Source organism: Megalobrama amblycephala, linkage group LG7 (assembly GCF_018812025.1).
Source record: "Megalobrama amblycephala isolate DHTTF-2021 linkage group LG7, ASM1881202v1, whole genome shotgun sequence".
Classification (NCBI taxonomy): Eukaryota; Metazoa; Chordata; class Actinopteri; order Cypriniformes; family Xenocyprididae; genus Megalobrama; species Megalobrama amblycephala.
The window spans coordinates 40,216,196-40,238,196 of record NC_063050.1 but is presented as its reverse complement, the minus strand read 5'-3'; the positions used below and the strand labels follow the sequence as shown (position 1 = coordinate 40,238,196).

The window sequence follows — 22,001 nt, the reverse complement described above, 5'->3', positions numbered from 1 at the left end:
TTATCTTCAGTATACAAATGAAGATATTTTCAAGAAACCTGCAAGATTTTGTACTAAATATAAATATAGTAAGCAGAAGCTCAAATGCGCTTGCTTGGCAGGCGATAACCAATGAGGTACGCTCTCACATGTCACATACAGTTGAGCTGCCACTGATCACATTTAAAGGTGCCATCGAACGTTTTTTTTTACAAGTAATATAAGTCTAAGGTGTCCCCTGAATGTGTCTGAAGTTTCAGCTCAAAATACCCCATAGATTTTTTTTAATTAATTTTTTTAACTGCCTATTTTGGGGCATCATTAAATATGAGCCGATTTATGCTGTGCGGCCCCTTTAAATGCTGACGCTCCCAGCCCACGGAGCTCATGCTTGCCTTAAACAGTGCCTAAACAAAGTTTACACAGTTAATATAACCCTCAAATGGATCTTTACAAAGTGTTCGTCATGCATGCGGCATGCATGCGTCGGATTATGCGAGTATTGTATACTGTTATATTGTTTACATTTGATTCTGAATGAATTTAAGGCTGTGCTCCGTGGCTAACGGCTAATGCTACACTGTTGGAGAGATTTATAAAGGATGAAGTTGTGTTTATGAATTATACAGACTGCAAGTGTTTAAAAATGAAAATAGCGATGGCTCTTGTCTCCGTGAATACAGTAAGAAACGATGGTAACGTCAACCACATTTAACAGTACATTAGCAACATGCTAATGAAACATTTAGAAAGACAGTTTACACATATCACTAAAAATATCATGATATCATGGATCATGTCAGTTATTATCGCTCCATCTGCCATTTTTCGCTATTGTTCTTGCTTGCTTAACGTTACCTAGTCTGATGATTTGGCTGTGCTGCTCCAGACGTTACTGCCTGCCCTTGTGTAATGCCTTTCATAATGTTGGGAACATGGGCTGGCATATGCAAATATTGGGGGCGTACACCCCGACTGTTACGTAACTGTTACGTTACGTCGGTGTTATGTTGAGATTCGCCTGTACTTCGGAGGTCTTTTAAACAAATGAGATTTATATAAGAATGAGGAAACAATGGAGTTTGAGACTCACTGTATGTCATTTCCATGTACTGAACTCTTGTTATTTAACTATGCCAAGATAAATTCAATTTTTCATTCAAGGGCACCTTTAATGTATGTTGATCGATGTTTACATGAGAGAAAAAGCCTAACCTAACTCTGTTCATCATATAGTGATTATGTCTTTTCAGAAGACTTGGATTAAGCTGCTAAATTCAAATGGATTACTTTTACGGTTTCTTTATGAACTTTTTGAAGTCTAAGTTTTGGTGGAATGGACTTTCAAAGGAAGGGATAGAAATCTCTCAAGTTTCATTAAAAATATTTTCATTTGTGTTTCAAAGACGAATGAAAGTCTCATGGATTTGGAACAACAGGGTGAGTAAATGATGACAATTTTAATTGTTGAGTGATCTATCCCTTTAAAACCCTACCTGATTTATAAAGGAAGCAAAATTGTTATTTGGATTCCACACTAACCTCATTGTCAGTGACAGTGACTGGAGGAGGTTCAGTGGTGGGTTTGAGGCCACTAGTGTTGGCTTTAGCTGAGGAAGAAGAGTGTAACGGTACAGGAGCGGGAGTAGACGCTGCTGCAGGAATCTTCCTCCTCATCTGACCACTGGCACTACTGCTCACAGATGACTGACACATCGTGATTTAAGAAAATGTTATCATAAAAGTCAGTCTCTGCAGTTTTGCAGCTCATAATAATAACATACTGTAAATCATAAGTGTATATATGTGAAGTACCTGAAGATCAGGGCAGGCCCACTGCAAGTCTTGTATCTTGCCCTGAATCTCCATCAGTCTCTGTCTCTCTTCATGGAGCTGCTTTAGTTCCTGCTGCTGCTGCTTGAGTTTCTCTTCATATAATTTCTCTCTGTAAAACAAACATTATAAAAGCTGATTCACACAGGTCACTTTGCATTAAACTTTGTTTAATATCATGCTGCAGCATGTTCTCACACAACACAATGTGAACTGAAAATACAAGTACATACCCCGTTTCCATATAAGGGGCACAAACACTAACCTGGCCTTATCAGAGAGGGCTATATCTCTCTGGGCTTTGGGAGTTGTTGCTCGGGTGTTATTGGGTTGTTGCTTCAAACCGTCATCTTCATTAGCTGTAGTACCATCTGTATCATCACTCTACAGTAACATTAACAGACTTAGAGAAAAAGTCTTCAACAGGTTGACAAAAGAAAGCACAACAGGGCTTTTCCTGGCTCAAAATGAGGCGGAGGTGGTAAAATCCTGATCACGGCAGTAAAAAACACTTTTACAAGCACATATTTTAGGTATTTTAATATTAAGAGAATACGATTTATATTATGAGATTATATACATATATACACAGTGTTTCCCACAGGATTGTGTTTTCTCTGTGGTGGTTGTACCTCTGTCCCTATAAAGGGGGTCTGGAGGCATGCTCCCCCGTAAGAAAATCTTGTACATTTTAAGGATAAATTCATTAATCTGGTGCACTTTGAGAGTTCAAAATTAAGAGCTCCAAATTAAGAGCTCCAACCCATGTGCAGTGTGCAAACTGAACAAAGAAAAAGTCTTTTACCTGAACTTTAAAAGGGACTCTATAGGGCTTGTGTACTAGAGATGTGCGGACCAGCTCTAACATCACCCAAATCTGCTCTTAAAAATAAATCATCCACCCGCCAACTCTCCAAACCTACGATATTCTCTGATTTAGATATCTGCACCTGATCATCACAAAATAATTATTGAAATTCTCAGTGTTAAGCATGATATAATAACATACGACACTTAAGTAGGCTGCTTTTAAATAAATATCTAAAATAAAAGTTCTTCTTTGGCATAATTACATTTCCTTAATAGCCCATAAACACAGGTTTTACTCCCTAAAATTAACTAAAATTGTCACCATTTCATTACATCATTGTTGAAAAAACACTCTTATCAGAATAATTTCTGTTAAGCTTGTGTATATTTTTTGTTAAAGCTGTTAAGTTTTTAAGCAATATCTCATTGGGGTTTTTCCTTTGTGTTTGTGTATAATTACCACTAGGAGGTATATTCCTTGCGTTTTACCAAATGAGAGCTCCGTGTCTTTATTAAAATTAACACATTAATGATTTATCTCTCATCCACCCATGACCCACCCGCAATTACTTTGAATGTTATTTTGTATTACTTAGCCGGCCCGACCCGTGGATTATCTGATGCAGATATAACGCGAGCCATGCATCACTTTCGTGCGCTCTCACAGAATGTCCTGAGCGGCTCCGTTTGAGGCCAGCAAGTTGTAGCGCCGGAGTGAAAGCGATATTTTCGGCATGGATCCCCATTTTCTGCAGTGGGGATGGACGGAACGGTTCGAGAATGAACACAGGCCGGGAAGCCACAATGGAACCGTGGTAAGGGGGTATCTGAGCATGTGACTGAGTTTTGTCAACAGTCGACAGCCAGAGGTGGCACGAAATTTGACGGAGGTGGCCGCCTCATAATTCTCTATGCAGGAAAAACCCTGCACAATAAAGAAAAGGCAGGCAGGAGATTGAGTTCCTGAAAAAAGAGCTTCCTTGTACAAGCTTCACTCAAACTATATATTTGAATTATGAATGACCAGAATCTTAAATCACCCTCACGGCACCAGACCCTCACCTGCACCATAGCCACCAGTTCTTGGAGTTGTCTGAGTTTCTGTTTGGCTGTTTGAAGACGATGAACTTTCTGAGCATAATCTGCATCACCACCTAGACTGCTTCTACGACTGGACCCTGAACCGTCACTGTCTCTGCCTCCTCCTCTTGCTCCATCACCATCATCATCCTCCAGTGCCTCATCATCCTCATCTTTAACTCCAACATAAGGCCTGTCCCGGTTGTACTGGCATTCTGAAGTGATCACAATGCAAATAAAAGAAATAGCTAATGTTAATTGTTTCTGAACAGCTTTGTTAGCACAGCATGCTTTTAATTTCAGCTTAAAAGTCTTTATAAAGAGTTGACAGAAATTGCACAACAGTGATATTTCTGGATGTGAAAGAGTGTGAGGTCTGACCTATGACTGAAGAGATGTTGAGACGGAGGTTGGCTGCTGAGCGGTTATTGATTTCACATTCTGTGTTCAGACGGCCATCTCTATTATTGGAGGCACTGTGTGCCTTCGTCAAACTGTTCATGTCCATCCAGTTACTTGGAGTCTGTGGTTGGGCTGGATTTCTACAAAAAAAAAAAAAAAAAAGTTATTTCTAATTTGCCCTCAATTAACAGCTGAAAAGCAACCAGTTTTCTTCAAGTTCCTTCAACAGCACAATCCTCACAGAAGTAGAGGCAACGTGTGTGCAGCCTCTAAATCACATAGATGACAGATGTTATGAATCGTTTTAACTTAGATTCACAAGATCTTGAGTCGATATTATTCTGGTTTCAATTTCATATTGTTTCAATTCCATGATAAGTGAAATCTGACTCCTGCTGCACTGTGCTGCACCTCAGATGCTTTCAGTTTTTAACTGTAGCGTTCTTTGTCCAACTGAACTAAATGGTTTTTATTCCTATAAAAAAAGCACAACGACAGGGGGGCAGTGCCACGGTGGTTAAGTAATGCAATTAGTGTAATGCCAAAAACCATGTAACACAGACTACAGCAGCAAGCCTAGTTGATATTTTATTAAAAGTTTAAAATTAACAACAGTACAAGCTAATAGATTCAATTGCTATTTTATTTCAGATATGATAATCAATACTAAAATAAAGTTATATACAAAGTTTTTAATATCATTTAATGTCAACCTAGCCCTACAAGACACACTTTCTGGTATGCTTGAGTGGATCATTCTAAAGAGTTTACCATCATTTGCCAACAGCAGGAATTCTTACGCACTAGTCTCATGTTAAAGGTGCTAAAGAGGATGTTTTGTTTTATACATTTTTGCAATATTACTTGAAACTGTCTTTACTAAGTGATAAAAGACTATTTATTAGGTGCACTGAAAGGAATAATATTAAATATACATCATCTGAGCACGAGGTAGGGCCTTAAAAACATCAGCCAATCGCGTAAACGATTGGCCCTCTGGCTTGTCAATCACTGCCATTACATTCCTTGTGAAAGACGTGCGCGGATTGGCTCTCTGGCTTGTCAATCACTGCCATGACGTTCCTTGTGAGAGACGTGTGCGGCTGCGCGCTCCAGTAACTTTCCACACTCCACAGGTGCCGCATGCACTGTTTTTGTCAGGAAACAGGAGTAACAACTGCAGATTATGAGTTACCTGCGGTGAGTCCGACATAATGAATCCACTAACACGACACAGCGAATGCTGGTGATAAACACTCGTGTTCCAATACTCGTGCACGAGTTTTGGGAGGCGCTCCCTCGAAATGAGCTGTGAAGGAGGGGGGTTGTTCTTACGCATGCGCTCATTTCAAAAACTCACTAACAGTGTTTGGTTTCTCAGTCGACGAAAAGATCCTCTTTAGCACCTTTAACAAATATAATGTAATGTTTTGTGGCTAATACTTTCGCAACAGTGTGTATTTTGTCTATCTTGCCCATCAAACTTTGATTACCGAACACAATTTTTGTACTGAACCCTGAACATCAATGAAAACAAGAAACTCCACATTATAGGAGTTCCACTACAACACAAAAATGAACTACTTAAGAAATGAAGTGACTATAATCTGTACCTGATGTTGGTGACTGGTTCATGGTTCTCCTGTTCTGAATCAAACATGGCTTCAAAGAGTGAACCGTCCTCTGTTCCCTCATCATCCTCCTTCACATTCTCGTTTACTGTGTCCACCACCATATCTGATGTCTGTTCATAATACTGAACAAGCTCTCTTAGTTCATTCAAACGCTTATGTACCTCCTTCAGTTTCCTGCATTGAGTGACAAACCATACAACAAAAACAGTGAACCACTAAAACCTAAAAATAAATGACATTGTTTGGGTACATGCATCGAAGTGATATTTAATGAGATGAATAGAGAGACCTGAGTTTGTCAGCAGGGTGGCTGTTTTCATCTATCTGTGTATAAGAGGAGGAAGAGTCCTGCCTCACTGGACGTGGGCCATTTCCCTCTCTGCCCAATACTGAGGGACGCTCTGACATGCCCATGCGCGCACCTCGTTGACTGACACTCTGACCTGAAGAAACACAAACACCGTATTTAACCAATAACAGTACATTTCACACAACTGCAACAGAAGCATCTAATTCAACACCAACTATTTTGCAAAAATGTTCAATTGAGATCATCTAAAGGGGAAGGTGTGTGTGTGTGTGTGTGGGGGGGGGGTCTTACAGGAACTGTTGTTGAGGGTCTGGTCTCTAAGGGAGTGAAGTTCCTGGAGGATCTTGTCCATGGTCTGCTTTTTGTCCTGTAGCTCCTGTAGTTTGGTAAGTTTAGCACTTGTGGAGGTTGATGCAGTAGTTAGTGGGGCAGAGGAGGGCAACTGACCCCGTGAATTATGGGTAGTGCGTGATCGGCACACCTCTCTTGAAAGAGAGAGACATTCTGCCTGTCGTCTGTTGTCAGGGACCGTCTGAGACTGAAAGAGAGAAATATAAATTTAGTAGTTAGATTTTGTTTAATGCAGGAACAGTGACAACTTTTTTAAAGTGTCACAGACAAAGTACTACGTTTTCAAATACTACGTCATCTGATGCAGTTGTATTTGGTTAGAATAACAGAACTTTTGTCTGTACAAAGAACGAAACCAACCTACATGCGAGTCATTCAACAATTGCTTTCACTTCTAGATGGCAAAATGTAAAAATGTAGAAAAAACCTTAGCGTTAAGCCCTGATATATTAAAGGCAAAGCTAAATGTGACATAATACAATGGGTTTATGTGAAGATTGTTTGAAGTTCACTCAAATTAAAAATTGTTATATTTTTTAAAGCCTATTCAATATTAAAATTCGTCATTTCAATTATACTTTAATGTTGAATGGCTATAATTAATAGCTAAAATTAAGGGGGAAAAAATCCATTTAATAGAGACATCATTATCAGTATTAGCATCAGTGATATTGGCCTTCATTCATAGTGCTTAGAAAAAAGATTTTTGCTCCGATGCTTCCTGAAGCAGTGTTTTGAAATTGGCCATCACTAAATAAGTCGTTATTTTGGTTTTTTTGGCGCGCCAAAAATATTCTCGTTGCTTTATAATATTAATATTGAACCACTGTGCTCACATGAACTGATTTAAATATGTTTTTAGTTCCTTTATGGATCTTGAGAGAGGAAGTGTCATTGCTCCTTATGGAGGCCTCACGGAGCCATTTCAACTAAAATATCTTAATTTGTGTTCCGAACATTAACGAAGGTCTTACAGGTGTGGAACGGCATGAGGGTAAGTAATAAATGACAGAATTTTAATTTTTGGGTGAACTAACCCTTTAAACAAATATTTATAATATAATGTCTTTATGTCATTCCTACATTATTTTGGATATTCAATGTGAAGCATTACAATATAAAAAAATATATTAAAAGCTTTAATGTTGGGTGCGATTAATTACAGAAAAACGTGCTACTAATTAATTTTTTTTTAAATCGATTGACAGCACTAATATATACAGTATAGAATATGCTTTAATATAAATCCTAGTGTTTTGTCTGCTATATTCCAATGAACAAACTACAAATACATTTATATATAATAATTTGGCTGGTTAGGTGTGCGTGTACCTGAGAATCATGCAGTTGATTATGGAAGCGCTGGATAAGATCATTAAGTTCATCATTGAGCTCTGAGGTTATGCTCCTGCCAGACACACTTCCAGTTGTCTCTGTAACAACTGTAATACATATACAATGTCAATAAATACAGAAATGATTCTTACTTCCAGAAACATAAAGTAAACATTACCCGCACCATTGTCGTCCATCACTGCTATGGCTTGTTCAGCACTTTGCTGCATGGCCAGTAGCGCAGCCTGACGGCCTTGCAGTGCTCTGAGCTGCTCCTGCTGTTCCAGCATCTTTTTTAATAGGTCATGCTGCTTTCGCATGTTCTCTAGCTCTTCTTTCTGCTCTACACACACCCCACGGCCCTGAGAAGGAGACAAATATATCATTAGGACAAATACTAGTATCAACCTATGGAACTTTGCAATAGCAACAACATGTTGAGGTTGCAGGTTGTCATTACAATCAGCTAAGGTCCGGGCTCAACAATAAGGATCATTGCTGGCCAAGGGCCAATGTGAAAGAGTTTCAGGACAGCTGATGCAACTGTCACTTACCCTATCCTACATTAGCTCAGTGGTTCTCAAACTTTTTTGGTCAAGCACCCCCTTTAAACCTTTAATAAATCTCCCCCAACCCCTTCTAAATAATTTCACAAAAAATTTAAAATTTATAAAAAAGGAAAGATTTTTTTAATTGAAACAACCTGCAATGAAAACATCCAATAGTTTCACTTTGCAAAAACGTTGAATCATTAGCCCCTTTCACACAGTAATCCCGGGAAATTACCGTAAAATTAGCAGAATGACTTTATCGTAAATACACAAATATAATGCTCACACAAGCAATGTTCTGTTTTTTTTACCATTAAGAGACCACTCACACATCAGCACCAAAATAACAGTAAATTCTGTGATGTCAGTCATTGGAAATAAACTTTAAACACTGCACTGTTGTCTTCATTCACCACATGAGAAGTGCATTAGTTTCATTCTGTTCAATTTGATAACATTTTGGGTCTCTAAGGAGACACGCTGAAAAAGCTGCGAGATGTGTCACAACGGTCTAAGATGTCCATCTAGCGCATATTTTCATAGAAAAACTATTAAAAAGCACCGGAACTTACTGTAAACAGTGCAAAGTAATCATGTCATCTCCATAAGAACTTCATGATTGGCCCAAAGCAGACTTCTTACACGTCAACGAGTTCTGACTTTTTATGTGCCCATACCAGTAATCTTCATTCTTTATTAACACAGTATCATAATTTAGTGGTGATGTTACAACTTCTCATACCAGTAAATTGCCAGAACCAATTTACTGGTATTTTTGAAAATGTCCTGTTCACACATGATCTCTTAACAGTAATTTAGTAGTAAAGACTGTATGCGACAAAGGGGCTTTTGAAAAATATAACAGTAACAGAATAACAGATCAGAACATCACTTTTAATTTGAATAAACAATCAAAAATGTAAATATTTCAGTGATGCTTTGTTTAAACAATATAAAATCAGTGGCTGCTGAACTCTTTTAAGGCAAGCTCAGCTTCTTGTACGTCTTCTGCCGGAACACAACAGCGGACTGGCACGTTTACAATAGCAGCTTTGTGATTCCATCCACTGAAGAGGTGATTCCTATGCCGAGGAACTTCTATGTCAGGCTTGTTAAGGTGGTACAAAGTCAATGGTCTGATAAACAAAGAAAGATTCAGTGGAATTGGCGTTCAGTGCAGCTTTATAAAAGTAAGAGTGCTATTTACAAAGGAAGCACCGAAATTTTGGATACCGAAAATTATCAGCCGAAACAGCTATTTTCAGTTTCAGGACAAAATGGTTTTGGAGGGTCAAAATCAGTGGTGGAAACAGACATTTAATTGTTAAGCATCTATTTCGTGCATCCAATTCTGCATCCGTAGATTGTCGGCACCCCAAGCAGCCCCTGTGTGACTCTCTATAGCAAATGAATGACTTCCGGTCCATCGGCTGTGGTTTGTCATGTGTAGTGGAAAGGTGGCTTTAGGATCAATATTTTGCAGCAAAAATGGGTCATCCTGACCCATCAAATAAAATTATATCCACTTTATTTCCAGCTAATATTTTAAATTGAAACATTTTTCTTAAAAGAAAACGTTTTATTTTATTAACTTGTGCCAGGAAAAAGTGTGTACACAACCACATCACACAATTTAAAGACAAATGAAGCAGTTATAAATCTACAGAATCATCTTTTCTCTAAGCACTGAAGCCCAAAATAGTTGTTCATGGACAAGTAATTAAGCTCCCTTTTCCTTGCTTTATCCTTAGATTAAGTCTATAAGTACACTTATGTTCCTGAACACATTATTAGACTGTCCACTACCTGCAGCAGTTGACCAGCCAATAGGCATTTGAGAATGGGATCAACTAACTGAAGAATAAAATGAAAGGAGAAGGGCATCATCTTACAAACAGAACCTGTTGAGTTGCATTATGTTTCATCATCATTTAGCAGTTTCATGGAAGTGAGTCGGCATCAAATTTCTTCCTGCAATCTGCTATATCTCAACAAAACTCATTTTAAAATGACAATCAAAGTATCATCACTTATCTTGGTCATCTGGTCAAGCTGTTACATAAATGTTACAATCAGCCATTAATTCAAACAACAACAACAAAAGAAATCCCAGGAAAAAGGGTTAATTCTGTAAGACATTACACCAACTTGCTTGACATTCAATGACAAACTAGAAGAACAGGTAAAACAAGCTAAATGAATAATAAACAAACAAAGCTCCCATCTATTCAGAGGAAGCAGCAATCCAAGTAGCCAGCTATGTTTACAAAGCATGAGCTCTAAATTCCACCTTGCATGCCCGGTACATCCTGATCAATGTTCAGTTCAGGCATCAAGAGGAGAGAAGGGTCTTTGTGAGTACTCACAGTGGCACTGGAGGCTTCAGAGCGCGGCTCCAAGTTCAGAGACATGCTCTCGGCCACCGAGCCTGAACCCACTGCAGAATCCACCGTGGCAACTTCATCATCATCCTCATCCTCATTTTCCCTCGCCTGTAGAGCGTAGGGAGGAGGGGCAGGGCTCAGAACAGACCCACTTTAGAAGTTGCAGACACTTGCTAATACTGCTACATTTGAGTATTTATACAGAAATGTAAACTGAATCGGACAAAGGCAACTGCTTAATACAAAGGATCTGGAAATAAGGCTTTTTTCATTGTGCTTTACACTCAAAAACATTAACATATGCACAACTGCAAGAAAGGTCACACTGAAGAGCAAAAACAAGCTGAGGGGAAGAAAGACGACATGTTGCCCTAGATTTGGGCTCTACATTAATCAAGCCTGTGCCACTAAGAACAAAGCCTAACACTGCATATCTGTAGCATGATTCAGGTTATTGACAGACTGCTGACCAGTTTTGTGCAGCCTGACAACAGGTCTGAAATTAATTTTATTCTTTTCATTGGTTAATGTGTCAATGCATTAATTTTAAAGAGAGAAAATTATAATATGTGCAATTATTGGTTTCAACAAATTTGTGTGGAAGTCACTTAAAGGGTTAATACACCCCAAAATGAAAATTCTGTGATTAATTACTCACCCTCATGTAGTTCCAAACCCAACCAAATTTTAGTCCATTTTAGTACAAATTTTCCAAAAAGGCTTGATCACTTTACATAATGAACAGATTTAATGTAGGCTTTTATTCACATATAAACATTGATCAGCGAACATAAACAGAAGATCAACCAAACCTGCTTGATGCGCGAGAATGAACCTTTTCCGGAAGCTCAAACGTGCTGTGTAACACACGAGAATGAACCTCATTGGTTCTCGCACCTACGTTTACCACAACTGATGTGGGAGTAAAAGCCTAAATTCAATCTGTTCATCATATAAAGCAACCTTGCATCTTCAGAAAATTTAGACATGAGGGTGAGTTATAATGACAAAATTTACATCTTTGGGTGAAACATTCATTCATATGTATGTATATTAGTGTTGCACGATATACCAGTACTAGAAAGGCTTTTAAAAAAATTTGATTCCTCATTTTACTAGTACCGGTACTTTAAGACTGACAATGTTTTAACAAGAGCTGTATTTTCTGAGTTGCATCAATGTGCAACAGCAGGGCAGTGTGTGTGCAGCGCTCTGCTTCCACTCACTTGATTGATATCTCCATTAGAGATGCAGCTGTCGACGGCCATAAATCAGACCCGGAAGAGGTTTGTTCTTGTGTCATTCAGGTTCTGTTGAGCTTTTATGTTCGCCGTTCAATGTGTATATGCCTACATTAAAAGCCTAAATTAAATCTGTTCATCATATAAAGCGATCAAGTCTCTTCAGAAAATTTGGACTAACCCGCTCAATTCATATGGATTCGTTTTATGATCTCTTTATGAACTTTTTGAAGCATCAAAGTTCAGTTGTGAAGGCAGTCTACAGAGGGACAGAATGCTCTCAGATTTCATCAAAAAGATCTTAATTTGCATTCCGAAGACGAACAAAAGTCTTACGGGTTTGGAACGACATGAGTGTGAGTAATTAATGACAAAATTTTGGGGTTAACTAACTCTTTAAAGTTATTGACATGTTAGAGCAATAAGGAAACATGCATGAATGAGAAAAAAAAAAAGCGTTAAACATGCTTGATATTAAAAAGAGTGCAAGCCTCGAAATAGAACTCATTTCAGTACTCGTGCCATCACACACCAGAAGCGTGCGCACAGAAAGACGCTTCTCATTCAGCATGCAATTCAAATTCACTCAAATACACAACTGTCAAAATGCTCATCTTGGTGAGTATTCACAAACACAGTTATGTCTTAAGTGAATGTAAACAGTTAAATACATTTTTCTGTTGTTTTGTGTTTTTGTCTCGGTATAGGTTCTGTAGTAGTATCAAGATATTTTAGTCAGGTATGGTATTGAAGTCATTTTGGTATTGTGACATCAATAATGCATATGAAGGCACAAGGCAAATTTCAGCAACAGTGCTCTTTACTTATTTGAATTGCCCTGTACTCTTCCTCCAAACAACCTAATGTCCTTTCTCCACTCATAACATCTCAAAATCAATATCAAACTAAGCATGCTTCTACTTTTATTAGTCATTTGTCATATTGTCAAGTCACTTCAGATAAAAGTGTCTACTAAATGAATATATAAATGCAGTTTTAAAAACAGCAGATTTATATTTGTCAAAATGCATTAAAATGCTAAGGAAATGCAAACACTACACTCAAAGCACTCAACTCAACTATGCAAATCTGCCATTTTTCCCCCCAAACTTTATGGACTTAATTTTGTTTTTGCTAATATGTTGTTGCAGTGCTGATGGCTTTATCTATGTGTGAAGGTGTTTCACTCTTGATTGAAATGTTATACTTGTTGAGCTTCAATGACTGTTTGTATTATTTATATTTATTTATTTTTTTGAATACCACAAACGAAATTTCTCTATCTGATAGATTACGTAAACAGGGTTCTTAAGAAATCACAAGCATTAACTTTGACAGCCCTATTTTGAATATTTAAGCAGTGGCCGCTAGTCCTTGAACAATGTTGCAGTTTAGCGGATCACATACTTTTAATTTACAAATAGTATTTATACTACAATTATATATTGTAGGGGCCATTCACATATCGCGTCTAAAACGCATGGAAAGCGCGGCTGGGCCGTTTTCTCCTCCTTTCTACAAGCGCTTGCGCTCCCGTGGCATCTGTCGTTGCTATGCAACTATGGAGATGAGAAATAAAAACCCGCCCTGTACAGCTATGATCAGCTTTTCGGCTGAGCTTTCGGTGTTGTTACCGAAAGGCCGAAGCTGATCGTTCTTGTCACATGACCTGCGGTGCACTTGCGGCATTCTGAGAAGTTGAGGTGTTTTCATCTCGCCCTTGGCATAGGCACGCCTGGAAAAACACTCCTATTATGAGCACGCTTGCTGCGCGCCTACATTTGAAATAACGAATTTGCGCGAACAAAAGACACGATATGTGAACGGCCCTTTAATTGGCAACTATCATACTTAAATGGAAGTTCTAAGATTTTAATGAGTTATGTCATTAAAGTGCATAAAACAATAACAAATTCCTATAAACTGGAGAGAGAAATACTGACCAGCATCTTTTGAAGAAAACGCAGGTAAGACTTCTCCTGTTCTTTCAAGTGAGTGATGAGGAGAGAAAGACGTTCCACGTTTGCAGGCACATCGTTCTTTTCCACCAGGTCGTCTCTCATGGATGTGGCCTTCCCAATGTATTCACGAATTTGCACCAGTTTACTGACCACCTGAATGGAGAGAAAAGCTGCGTGAGTGAAAAGAGGAGCAAGCAGAAATGCTGATAAAGAAACAAAATGAACAAATAGAAAATAAGTATACTGAGAAATAGACAGAAAAGACAGAAGGAAGTGCACAGAGAGACCGAGAAGAGCAGAGAAAGAGACCAAGGAAGAGCTCTCACATGGACAGTGGCATATTTTTAAACTGGCCTAAATTCTGAGCGCTCACTGACACATCTGTGCTCCAGTTTTTGCTCAGCAACAACAGGAGGAATGTTCTAATGAATACAGGGAAGTTGTGCCATCTACTTTTATTATTTTAAAAAGGAGATCATTCTAAAACAGGTTTGGTTTTCTGTTTTTTTGTTTTTTTAAATGTCCTTGCTATTCGGAATAGGCAGTGTTATAATAGTTGGCGTTAATGATACTTGAAGCTAGATGCTTTCAGACTAATGAGGGAGAAAAGACGTGTAGAGGTTAAAATCAAAGAGTTCAAATATAATCTAGAATGTTAACGGAGCATCGAAAAAGCCAAACTAAAATCATTCTCAATAGAGAGTAATTATGGAACCACTGACAAACGCACAAACTTGGAATATGTTCAGACTGCAGGCAAATCTGTTTTTTTCCTCAAATCAGATCTTTTCAGGTAGACAGTACACACTATTAATTGAAAGTGATCAAATAAGATGTGTGTGTAAAGGACATAACCAGCCTATCTGCATGGGTTGCTTTGGTAACGACATAGGCATCGCCACGAATGTGACAAGGACTTCAAAACGGATGCAGGAAAAATGGAGGTGCATCATCTCGCCCTCCAAATAAGTGCCCTGTCGAAGTGTGGTGCAGAACTACTCCGTTGCACAGGAAAATGTTGAAATCTTTGGACATACCATTTGAACGCCGTATGAATAGCTCCAGCATTTCTGTCACCAGTTTTGATGTTATTGTTGTGTGTCGCGTTAAGAGTGATGCAAAAGAAATCTGATAAGCAGCCATAGCATCCAGACTGACACACGTGTAAAAAATTTGATTTGAATCACATTTCAGAAAACAGGGTTCCTACACATTTTCCATTTACAAATTCCATACTTTTCCAGACTCAAATTTTCAGACCTCCTTCCAAACGATTTCTGCCATTGGTGAGCCTCTGTCTCCTTTTCTATGTTTTCTCTGCTTCTTGTTTGCCCTAGTCTGGATCCTACAGTCTTTCAGTGATTTTTAAATCAGTGTTTGATTGTTGAAATAAAGTTTTGTATTTAGTATTCACGTCTAGGCCCTACTCTTCTTAAAACCATGTACCTGTGCGACTTTTTTTGGGGATTAATCTACAAGTACTAATATATTCCCTGTTTAACAGGGTGGTGTAGTGACTTAGTTTGTTTCCCCTTCCAACCATACAACTTGCTACATAGGCATAAATATTTAATTTGTTTGTTTAACATTCTATTAATTTGATACATTTACTTCATAGACATCCTTCTCTGATTTTTCCATTCTGCTCTCGGTTTGTTCTGTTGTCGGTATTGGTTGTTGGTATCGAAGCATTTTATAGAGTAGCCTACGAGTACGAGTAGCCTACACAAGCACAGTATCACAGTTTTCCTAATATTTTAGAAAATCATAACTTTGTAAACATATCTGCAAAGTCAAAAGAGGTGAAAAAGGTGATGTGTACAAACTAAAGTTTTATAGGGGGGTCTGGGGGCATCCTCCCCCAAGAGAAGATTTTTGTGATTTTAACATGAAAACAAAGCATTCTGGTGCACTCTGACAAGAAAATAAATGGAAAAAACATTTGCTTCAAGTAAAAAAAAAAAAAAAAGGCACCAGGGCTGAGCACTGACACTAATTTCACTAATTTTTTGATTAATTTGGGGCCTATCAGGTACAGTACATGGCAAATTTCCTAAAAGAAAAGAATCTCTCTCAACTAATGCTGTAAACTATACAGGGAACCACAGCTGCTACATCTTTATAATATTAAAGGTTAAAATTGTTTTGTAAACTACTTACATATAGGCTAAATTACACATAAGGAAGTTTTTATAATAACGTCAGGGTTTCCCCTACCATTATATAAGGGGGGCGCCCCGCCCTCCTAACGGCTCGTCCCGCCCCCCTTGAAGGTCAAGTAAATTTGATTTGATTTTCTTTATAGCGCCATATTACAATTTTTTATTTTATTAAACAAACTAAATAGCCCTTAAGTAATATGTTATTTATTTTATTTCCACAATGGCATGTATTTTCTGTCTGTGTTTGCGAGTTTACAATTATCCCAATGAGTGTGCACGCGCGCACACTCACAAACAAACACTTGCGTCCAAGGGCGTAATTTCCAATAGGGACTGTCAGGGGGATGGGGGGGGGCATGTTTTCAAAATCCCGTTTGTGTCCCCCCACTTTCAAATTAGTTTATGATTTTTAAACGCACGCCGTCATGGAGGAGCAGAACACAGAGAGCCTGCCTGTGTCGATGCGCGCGTTCGCGTCCAAGAACGTTGCGTGCGCACTCTAAAATGAAACGCCAGAAACGGCAACAGATGACTTCATGTAATGAAAGAAATGAGATGTGAGTTGGTTGATTCAGTAAATTAGCTCAGGTCAGGATAATATTATATTTTCTGCACTATATTCAAAGTCATCTGAAGCCATTCCATAGCTTCATGTGAGGAGAAGAATATGTACATTGTTAACTTTTAAGTTCACGGTCAGAAACTCGTCTTCCCTCCGCTGCAGCTGTCAATCATTCTCTGTTCAACTTCAGCACTCAAACAGCGCGTCGCGTTTGGTAACGACAGCACAGTAAAACTCTCCAATATGATATATTCCCATTATAATACTTGATATGTAGACAAAGGGCTGTGGATTGGCATAAACTAACTTGATCTTGCTGGAGTTTATTGCTGTTTCTAAATGATGTCATCAACTGTTAGACGCAGATATACACAGGGATTCTCTTTGTGCCGTGAACATTTATAATGCGCAGCGCAACTGCGCGCTGTGACTCCATATTACTTTAAGCACATCATTCTGTACCTGGGATGCGCATTAGCGGTTTTTGCTGCTGTTTTGAAGCGTTTCATTTTATTATGGTTTTGCACACTGAACGATTATTAAAGGGTCATGAAACCCCCCTGTTTTACCCTGGTCGTTCACACCTCTGAGTTTCAAAAAGTCTGTGAAAATGGGCGTGTAAAGCTCTGGAAAAGTGGGAGTGTAGAGGGGGGGAAGAGGGGAGAGAACAACCAATGAAGCACAGACATAGAACACACTTATTATACAGAATAATGAATATTAATATATGAGGATGGAGAAAATGACAACAAACTCCCAAGCACAAGGGAGAAATGTGAAAGAATATTTAATAGGGCTAATAATAGGCTACTTTGATTACATTTACGAGCACTGCAGTCTCAAAATCAGTCTTTTAGAATAATCGTGTCATCGTGTTCAGATAGGTACTGGTTAATGTTTGGTGCAGGAGAATGTGTGAAATAAAAACTTTAAACACGGATACTTTATTCTGTATGAACTATGTGCCACGTGGCTAGTGTTATTAAACTCATCGCGGAGCTCCGTGCTGAAACTGATCATAAGCACGCTCTGCGTGTATAGCATAAAAACAATCGCATTTTTCATGTGTTCGTATTCAAACTCCAGTTCTGACTGCATCGCGAGCAAAATACAAACAACACACGAGCTGTGCTGAGGGAAACAGTCTACGGCTTGCGTATTTGAACACAGCTAGAGCAGGCAAAGGTGAATGAACAGCACTTTTGTGACATTTGAATTCTCCGCTGTAATGCGATCTCACGCGAACATATTTTCCATTTGTGCTGGTAGATTACAGCAAAACAATCCACATGCACACAAACCTCTGCTCTGGTTGCGTCTCAGGAAAACACATTGTGTTGTGGCACTGAGGAAACGAACACCAGCGATATGTCTCTGAATGACAACAGACCGAGGTGAGAGAAGCGATACTTCCTCATGCATAATACTGCAATTATAATCGTATGCATACTACAGTGCAGTGGTTGGATTGAATGAGCTTTATGTCATGAATATATATGTCGAGAATCTACGTCAGCATGTTCGAAAGTACACGATGACGTCAGATTTTGTGACGTTGCTCCGACTCAGCTTTTCAAACAGGAAGACAGAAATCGCTCTGAAAAATGCAAAAATAACTATTTTTCACTTATGAATAACATTAATGAGTACCTTTAGTGTTTTCAATGATATGCAGCCTATACATATCTGTTTACATCTCAAAAAAAGTGTTTTGGGGTTTCATGACCCTTTAATAGCCTATTTTGTTCTGTCCTATCTATAGCTTGTTGCCCCATTTAAAAGCTGCACAATACATTTAAAATAAATGTCTTTTAATCTTACATTAATATAAATACATATAATTCTATACACATAAATATAAATCTAATCTATTTTTTTTCCTTCATTTTATAAGAATACAAATAGTAATTTTAAACTTTTTGTTAACATTTGGATTTTATAAAATTACTGTGCAAAGTTTTTTTTTTTTTTTTTTTTTTGTTTATTTGACAGGGACAATGCAGTCAAACATAGTTACAGAACAAAGTTTGCAGCCGATGTGATGCACATAGAGTTTATAGCAAGTGCTAATTTTCAACTCCCGTCCCTGGATGGGCCTTTCTACTATAAAAACACAATATTCAGTTCTAAGAAAAAATACACAATGCCATTTTACATGTTCAGAACTCACTCATTCTAAAAACTCATTCTAAAAAGTACACAGTGCAATTTTACATATTCAAAACTCACTTATTCACGTTCAGATATCTACAAAATGGGTACAGTTTTGGTTTGTTTTCAGCCAAGCCTTAAGCCTAGAGGTGAACATTTTAAACTCAGAAATGATCTTAATCTCTGTGGGCAATGAGTTCCACAGTTTACAAGCCCTGTAAGAAAAGGCTGATTTGCCAAAAGATGTTCTGCACTGTGGGATTTTACAGTTTTGATTTGAGGAACCTCTTGTCACTCTACTGCTGTTTGGTCTCTGGATAAATGTACTCAGGGGTTCAGGAGCCAAATTATTGATGCACTTAAATAACAATTTGAGAAAACATAAATTGCTAAAGCTTTCAAAACTTAATAAATTATATTTCTTAAAAATGTAGCAGTGATGAAAGCGAATAGGTTTTCTATCCATAATTTTCATTGCTTGGTTGTAAAGTGAACCAATGCGCTTTACTGCTGAGGGTGCTGCCTGGGCCCATGCTGTCATGCAGTATGAAATATGAGAAAAGATCATAACATGCATGTACAGCATGGCTGCCTGGTTCGGAATGTAATGTCGGATTATTTTGAAACAATTTAAATTTCGTTGTATTGTTTTTGATATTCTTTCAATATGTTTATCAAATTTTAGTTGGGGGTCAAGGACCAACCCAAGATACTTAAATTGAGTTACTAATTGTATTTTATCATTTTGCAAATGTATTTGAAATTTTTGTTCTAAATTGTGTTTTTTAATTGAAAAACACATAGAAACTGTTTTTGTAAGATTTAGAACCAACTTATTTTGAATGAGCCACTGACTAACCTCAGCCATGTATGCAGACAAAACCTCTGCAGCCTGCTCTGGTGTCTTGGCAGATACATAAAAAACGGCATCATCTGCATAAAGCTGGCAACGGACACCCGGGCAGATCAAGGGCAAGTCATTTATAAAGAGACCAAACAACAATGGTCCTAATATAGAACCCTGTGGTACGCCCATACGAATGTTTAAAAATGAGGATTTGTCCCTGGCCACTTTAACACACTGTTCCCGCCCCTGAAGAAATGAGGCAAACCAACCCACTGCCTCAGGGGAGATGTTAAACAATGACATTTTGGATAAAAGTAGGTGGTGACTGACCATTTCAAAGGCTTTTTTAAGATCGAGAAATACTGCTCCTACCACCTCACCCCTGTCCATGGACTTCTTTAAGTTTTCAATGAAGCAGCAGTTCGCTATTTCGGTTGAGTAACCTGATCTAAAACCAAACTGCTGTGGGTGGAGGAGCTGGTTGACCTCCAAGTGGTTAGTCAGCTGTATTGCTACGACTTTCTCCATCACTTTAGATAATACGGGTAAAATTGATATTGGCCGGTAGTTGCATATAGAATCTTGACTTCCTGATTTAAAAATTGGCACAATCACTGCTTTTTTCCAGCCCGAGGGAAATTTACAATTTCTTATGGACAAATTGACAAGGTGTGTTAAAGGTTTAACAAGTTCTCTACTGTATTGTTTGAAAAAACAACAATTCAAATTATAAATGTCAGTTGATTTAGAATTTGAAAATTTTTGAATAATCTGCATGACTTCTGTCTCATTAACCTCTTCTATACAAAAGGAATCAGCAGAGGGTATTAGACATGGTTCATTCCCACCAACAATTTCTTTAAAATCTCTTGTTAATTCTTCTACTGATTGTACAAAATAGGTATTAAATCCATTAGCCATAGTTGCACTCTTATTAGTCCTCTTGCCATTTATGATGAGTTCTCGAATTCCCTTAGTCTTAGTTGTTTTATTAGTTAGTGCATTTAAATGTTTCCAAAGGCAATTACTGTTACCCTTTGCGTTGCCTATAAGATTAGTATAATATGAAGCTTGTGCTTTTCTCAATTCTTGTACCACTTTATTTCTTAAACCTTTGAAGGCTAAGTGATCGATGTTAAGTTTTGAATGTCAAATGAGGCCAAATCTCGCTTCTTCATAAGTTTTCTTATTTCATTATTTATCCAGGGAAGAGTACCACCTTTTTGTTTGCACTTTTTTTGTTTCGTAAACTTGTCCACTAGTTTTGTGATGGCTGTCATCATAGAATTACAGCATTCGTCCACATCATCCATGGCAATAATCTGCTCCCAACTGAGATTTTTTAGTTCTCTTTCAAACTGTAGAATTTTAGATTTAGGGATGACTAACTTTATATCCTTGTCGGCATTACATGATTTACCAAAGTATTGTAGTCTTCTTTTAGTCAATTTCCTAACAGTCAAAGTCAAGTTATGATCTGATAGCCCTGTTATTAAATTATAAGTTCTTGTAATACGATCGGGTTTATTTGTAAAAGCCATGTCAATTAGAGTCTTAGTCTGTCTAGTAATCCTAGTGGGTCCTTTAATCATTTGTTGATAGTTAAATTTTGTCATTATTGTTTTCAGTTTGAATTTATAACTTTTATCGGACCAGTTGATATTATAATCACCATACAATATAGTTTCTCTATATACCTCTAGTTGTTTAACTACATGACTTAGTTCATCATAAAAAGACACATTAAAAGAAGGAGGATTGTAGAGAACAGCAATATTAAAATTCATTGATGGTGACAAAATTATATTCAAAGCTAAGCATTCAAGAGGAGTATTCAATTCAACTAAATCACATTTGAATTTATCTTTGATATAAATCAATACACCTCCACCCTTCCCAAACTTTCTGTCTTTTCTGAAGCATTGATATCCCTCAATTTCTATCATATTGGTTGGTATATTACTATGCAGCCAAGATTCAGTTAAACAGAGGTAGTCCAAGTTCGAATCCAAGAGAAGAGCCGCAATCTGGTCCTTTTTGGAGATTAAACTGCGAATGTTTAATTGTCCCCCCAATATTCCTTTCGGTTTGCACGTCGGTTCCCACAGCACTCGGGCATGATTAACAGTTTCAAAAAAGACATATTGCTTTTGTTTTAGCGCAGCGCGATTGACTTCAGGGCGCGTTTGTGTCGTGTTATCCGCTCCTCCGTTGTTAGCTCGCCTCGTTGCCGCACCGTTCACCATACGAAAGACACTCTGCGCCGCAGACGCTGTGTCTTCACATTTGGAAGCCGCGGTTGCCGCCAGCACAGTCCCCGTGTCCACGTGTAAGTCTATCAGGCCGGGTGACTCACCAGTTTGGCTGCAGTTGGAAGATCCCAAGTGGCAAACTGTAGAAGCGGTGCG

The 22,001-nt window shown here is 38.1% G+C and overlaps 1 protein-coding gene across 9 annotated transcripts in view; it reads right to left on the bottom strand.

Annotated features, from left to right (window-relative positions):
- pcm1 (pericentriolar material 1) overlaps positions 1-22,001 on the bottom strand; it is a 43,444-nt gene that overhangs the window by 16,323 nt on the left and 5,120 nt on the right. For 5 of the 9 annotated variants that reach the window (XM_048197443.1, XM_048197450.1, XM_048197447.1 and 2 more), the window contains exons 5-16: positions 13,854-14,024; positions 10,652-10,777; positions 7,913-8,096; positions 7,732-7,841; positions 6,340-6,586; positions 6,028-6,181; positions 5,718-5,912; positions 4,084-4,244; positions 3,685-3,917; positions 2,078-2,196; positions 1,795-1,924; positions 1,522-1,686 (exon numbers count right to left, since the gene is read on the bottom strand). In XM_048197443.1, coding sequence (XP_048053400.1) covers positions 1,522-1,686; positions 1,795-1,924; positions 2,078-2,196; positions 3,685-3,917; positions 4,084-4,244; positions 5,718-5,912; positions 6,028-6,181; positions 6,340-6,586; positions 7,732-7,841; positions 7,913-8,096; positions 10,652-10,777; positions 13,854-14,024 — 1,995 coding nt within the window. The remainder of the gene's footprint in view (positions 1-1,521; positions 1,687-1,794; positions 1,925-2,077; positions 2,197-3,684; positions 3,918-4,083; positions 4,245-5,717; positions 5,913-6,027; positions 6,182-6,339; positions 6,587-7,731; positions 7,842-7,912; positions 8,097-10,651; positions 10,778-13,853; positions 14,025-22,001) is intronic. The other 4 variants (XM_048197449.1, XM_048197451.1, XM_048197445.1 and 1 more) reach the window with 3 other exon arrangements.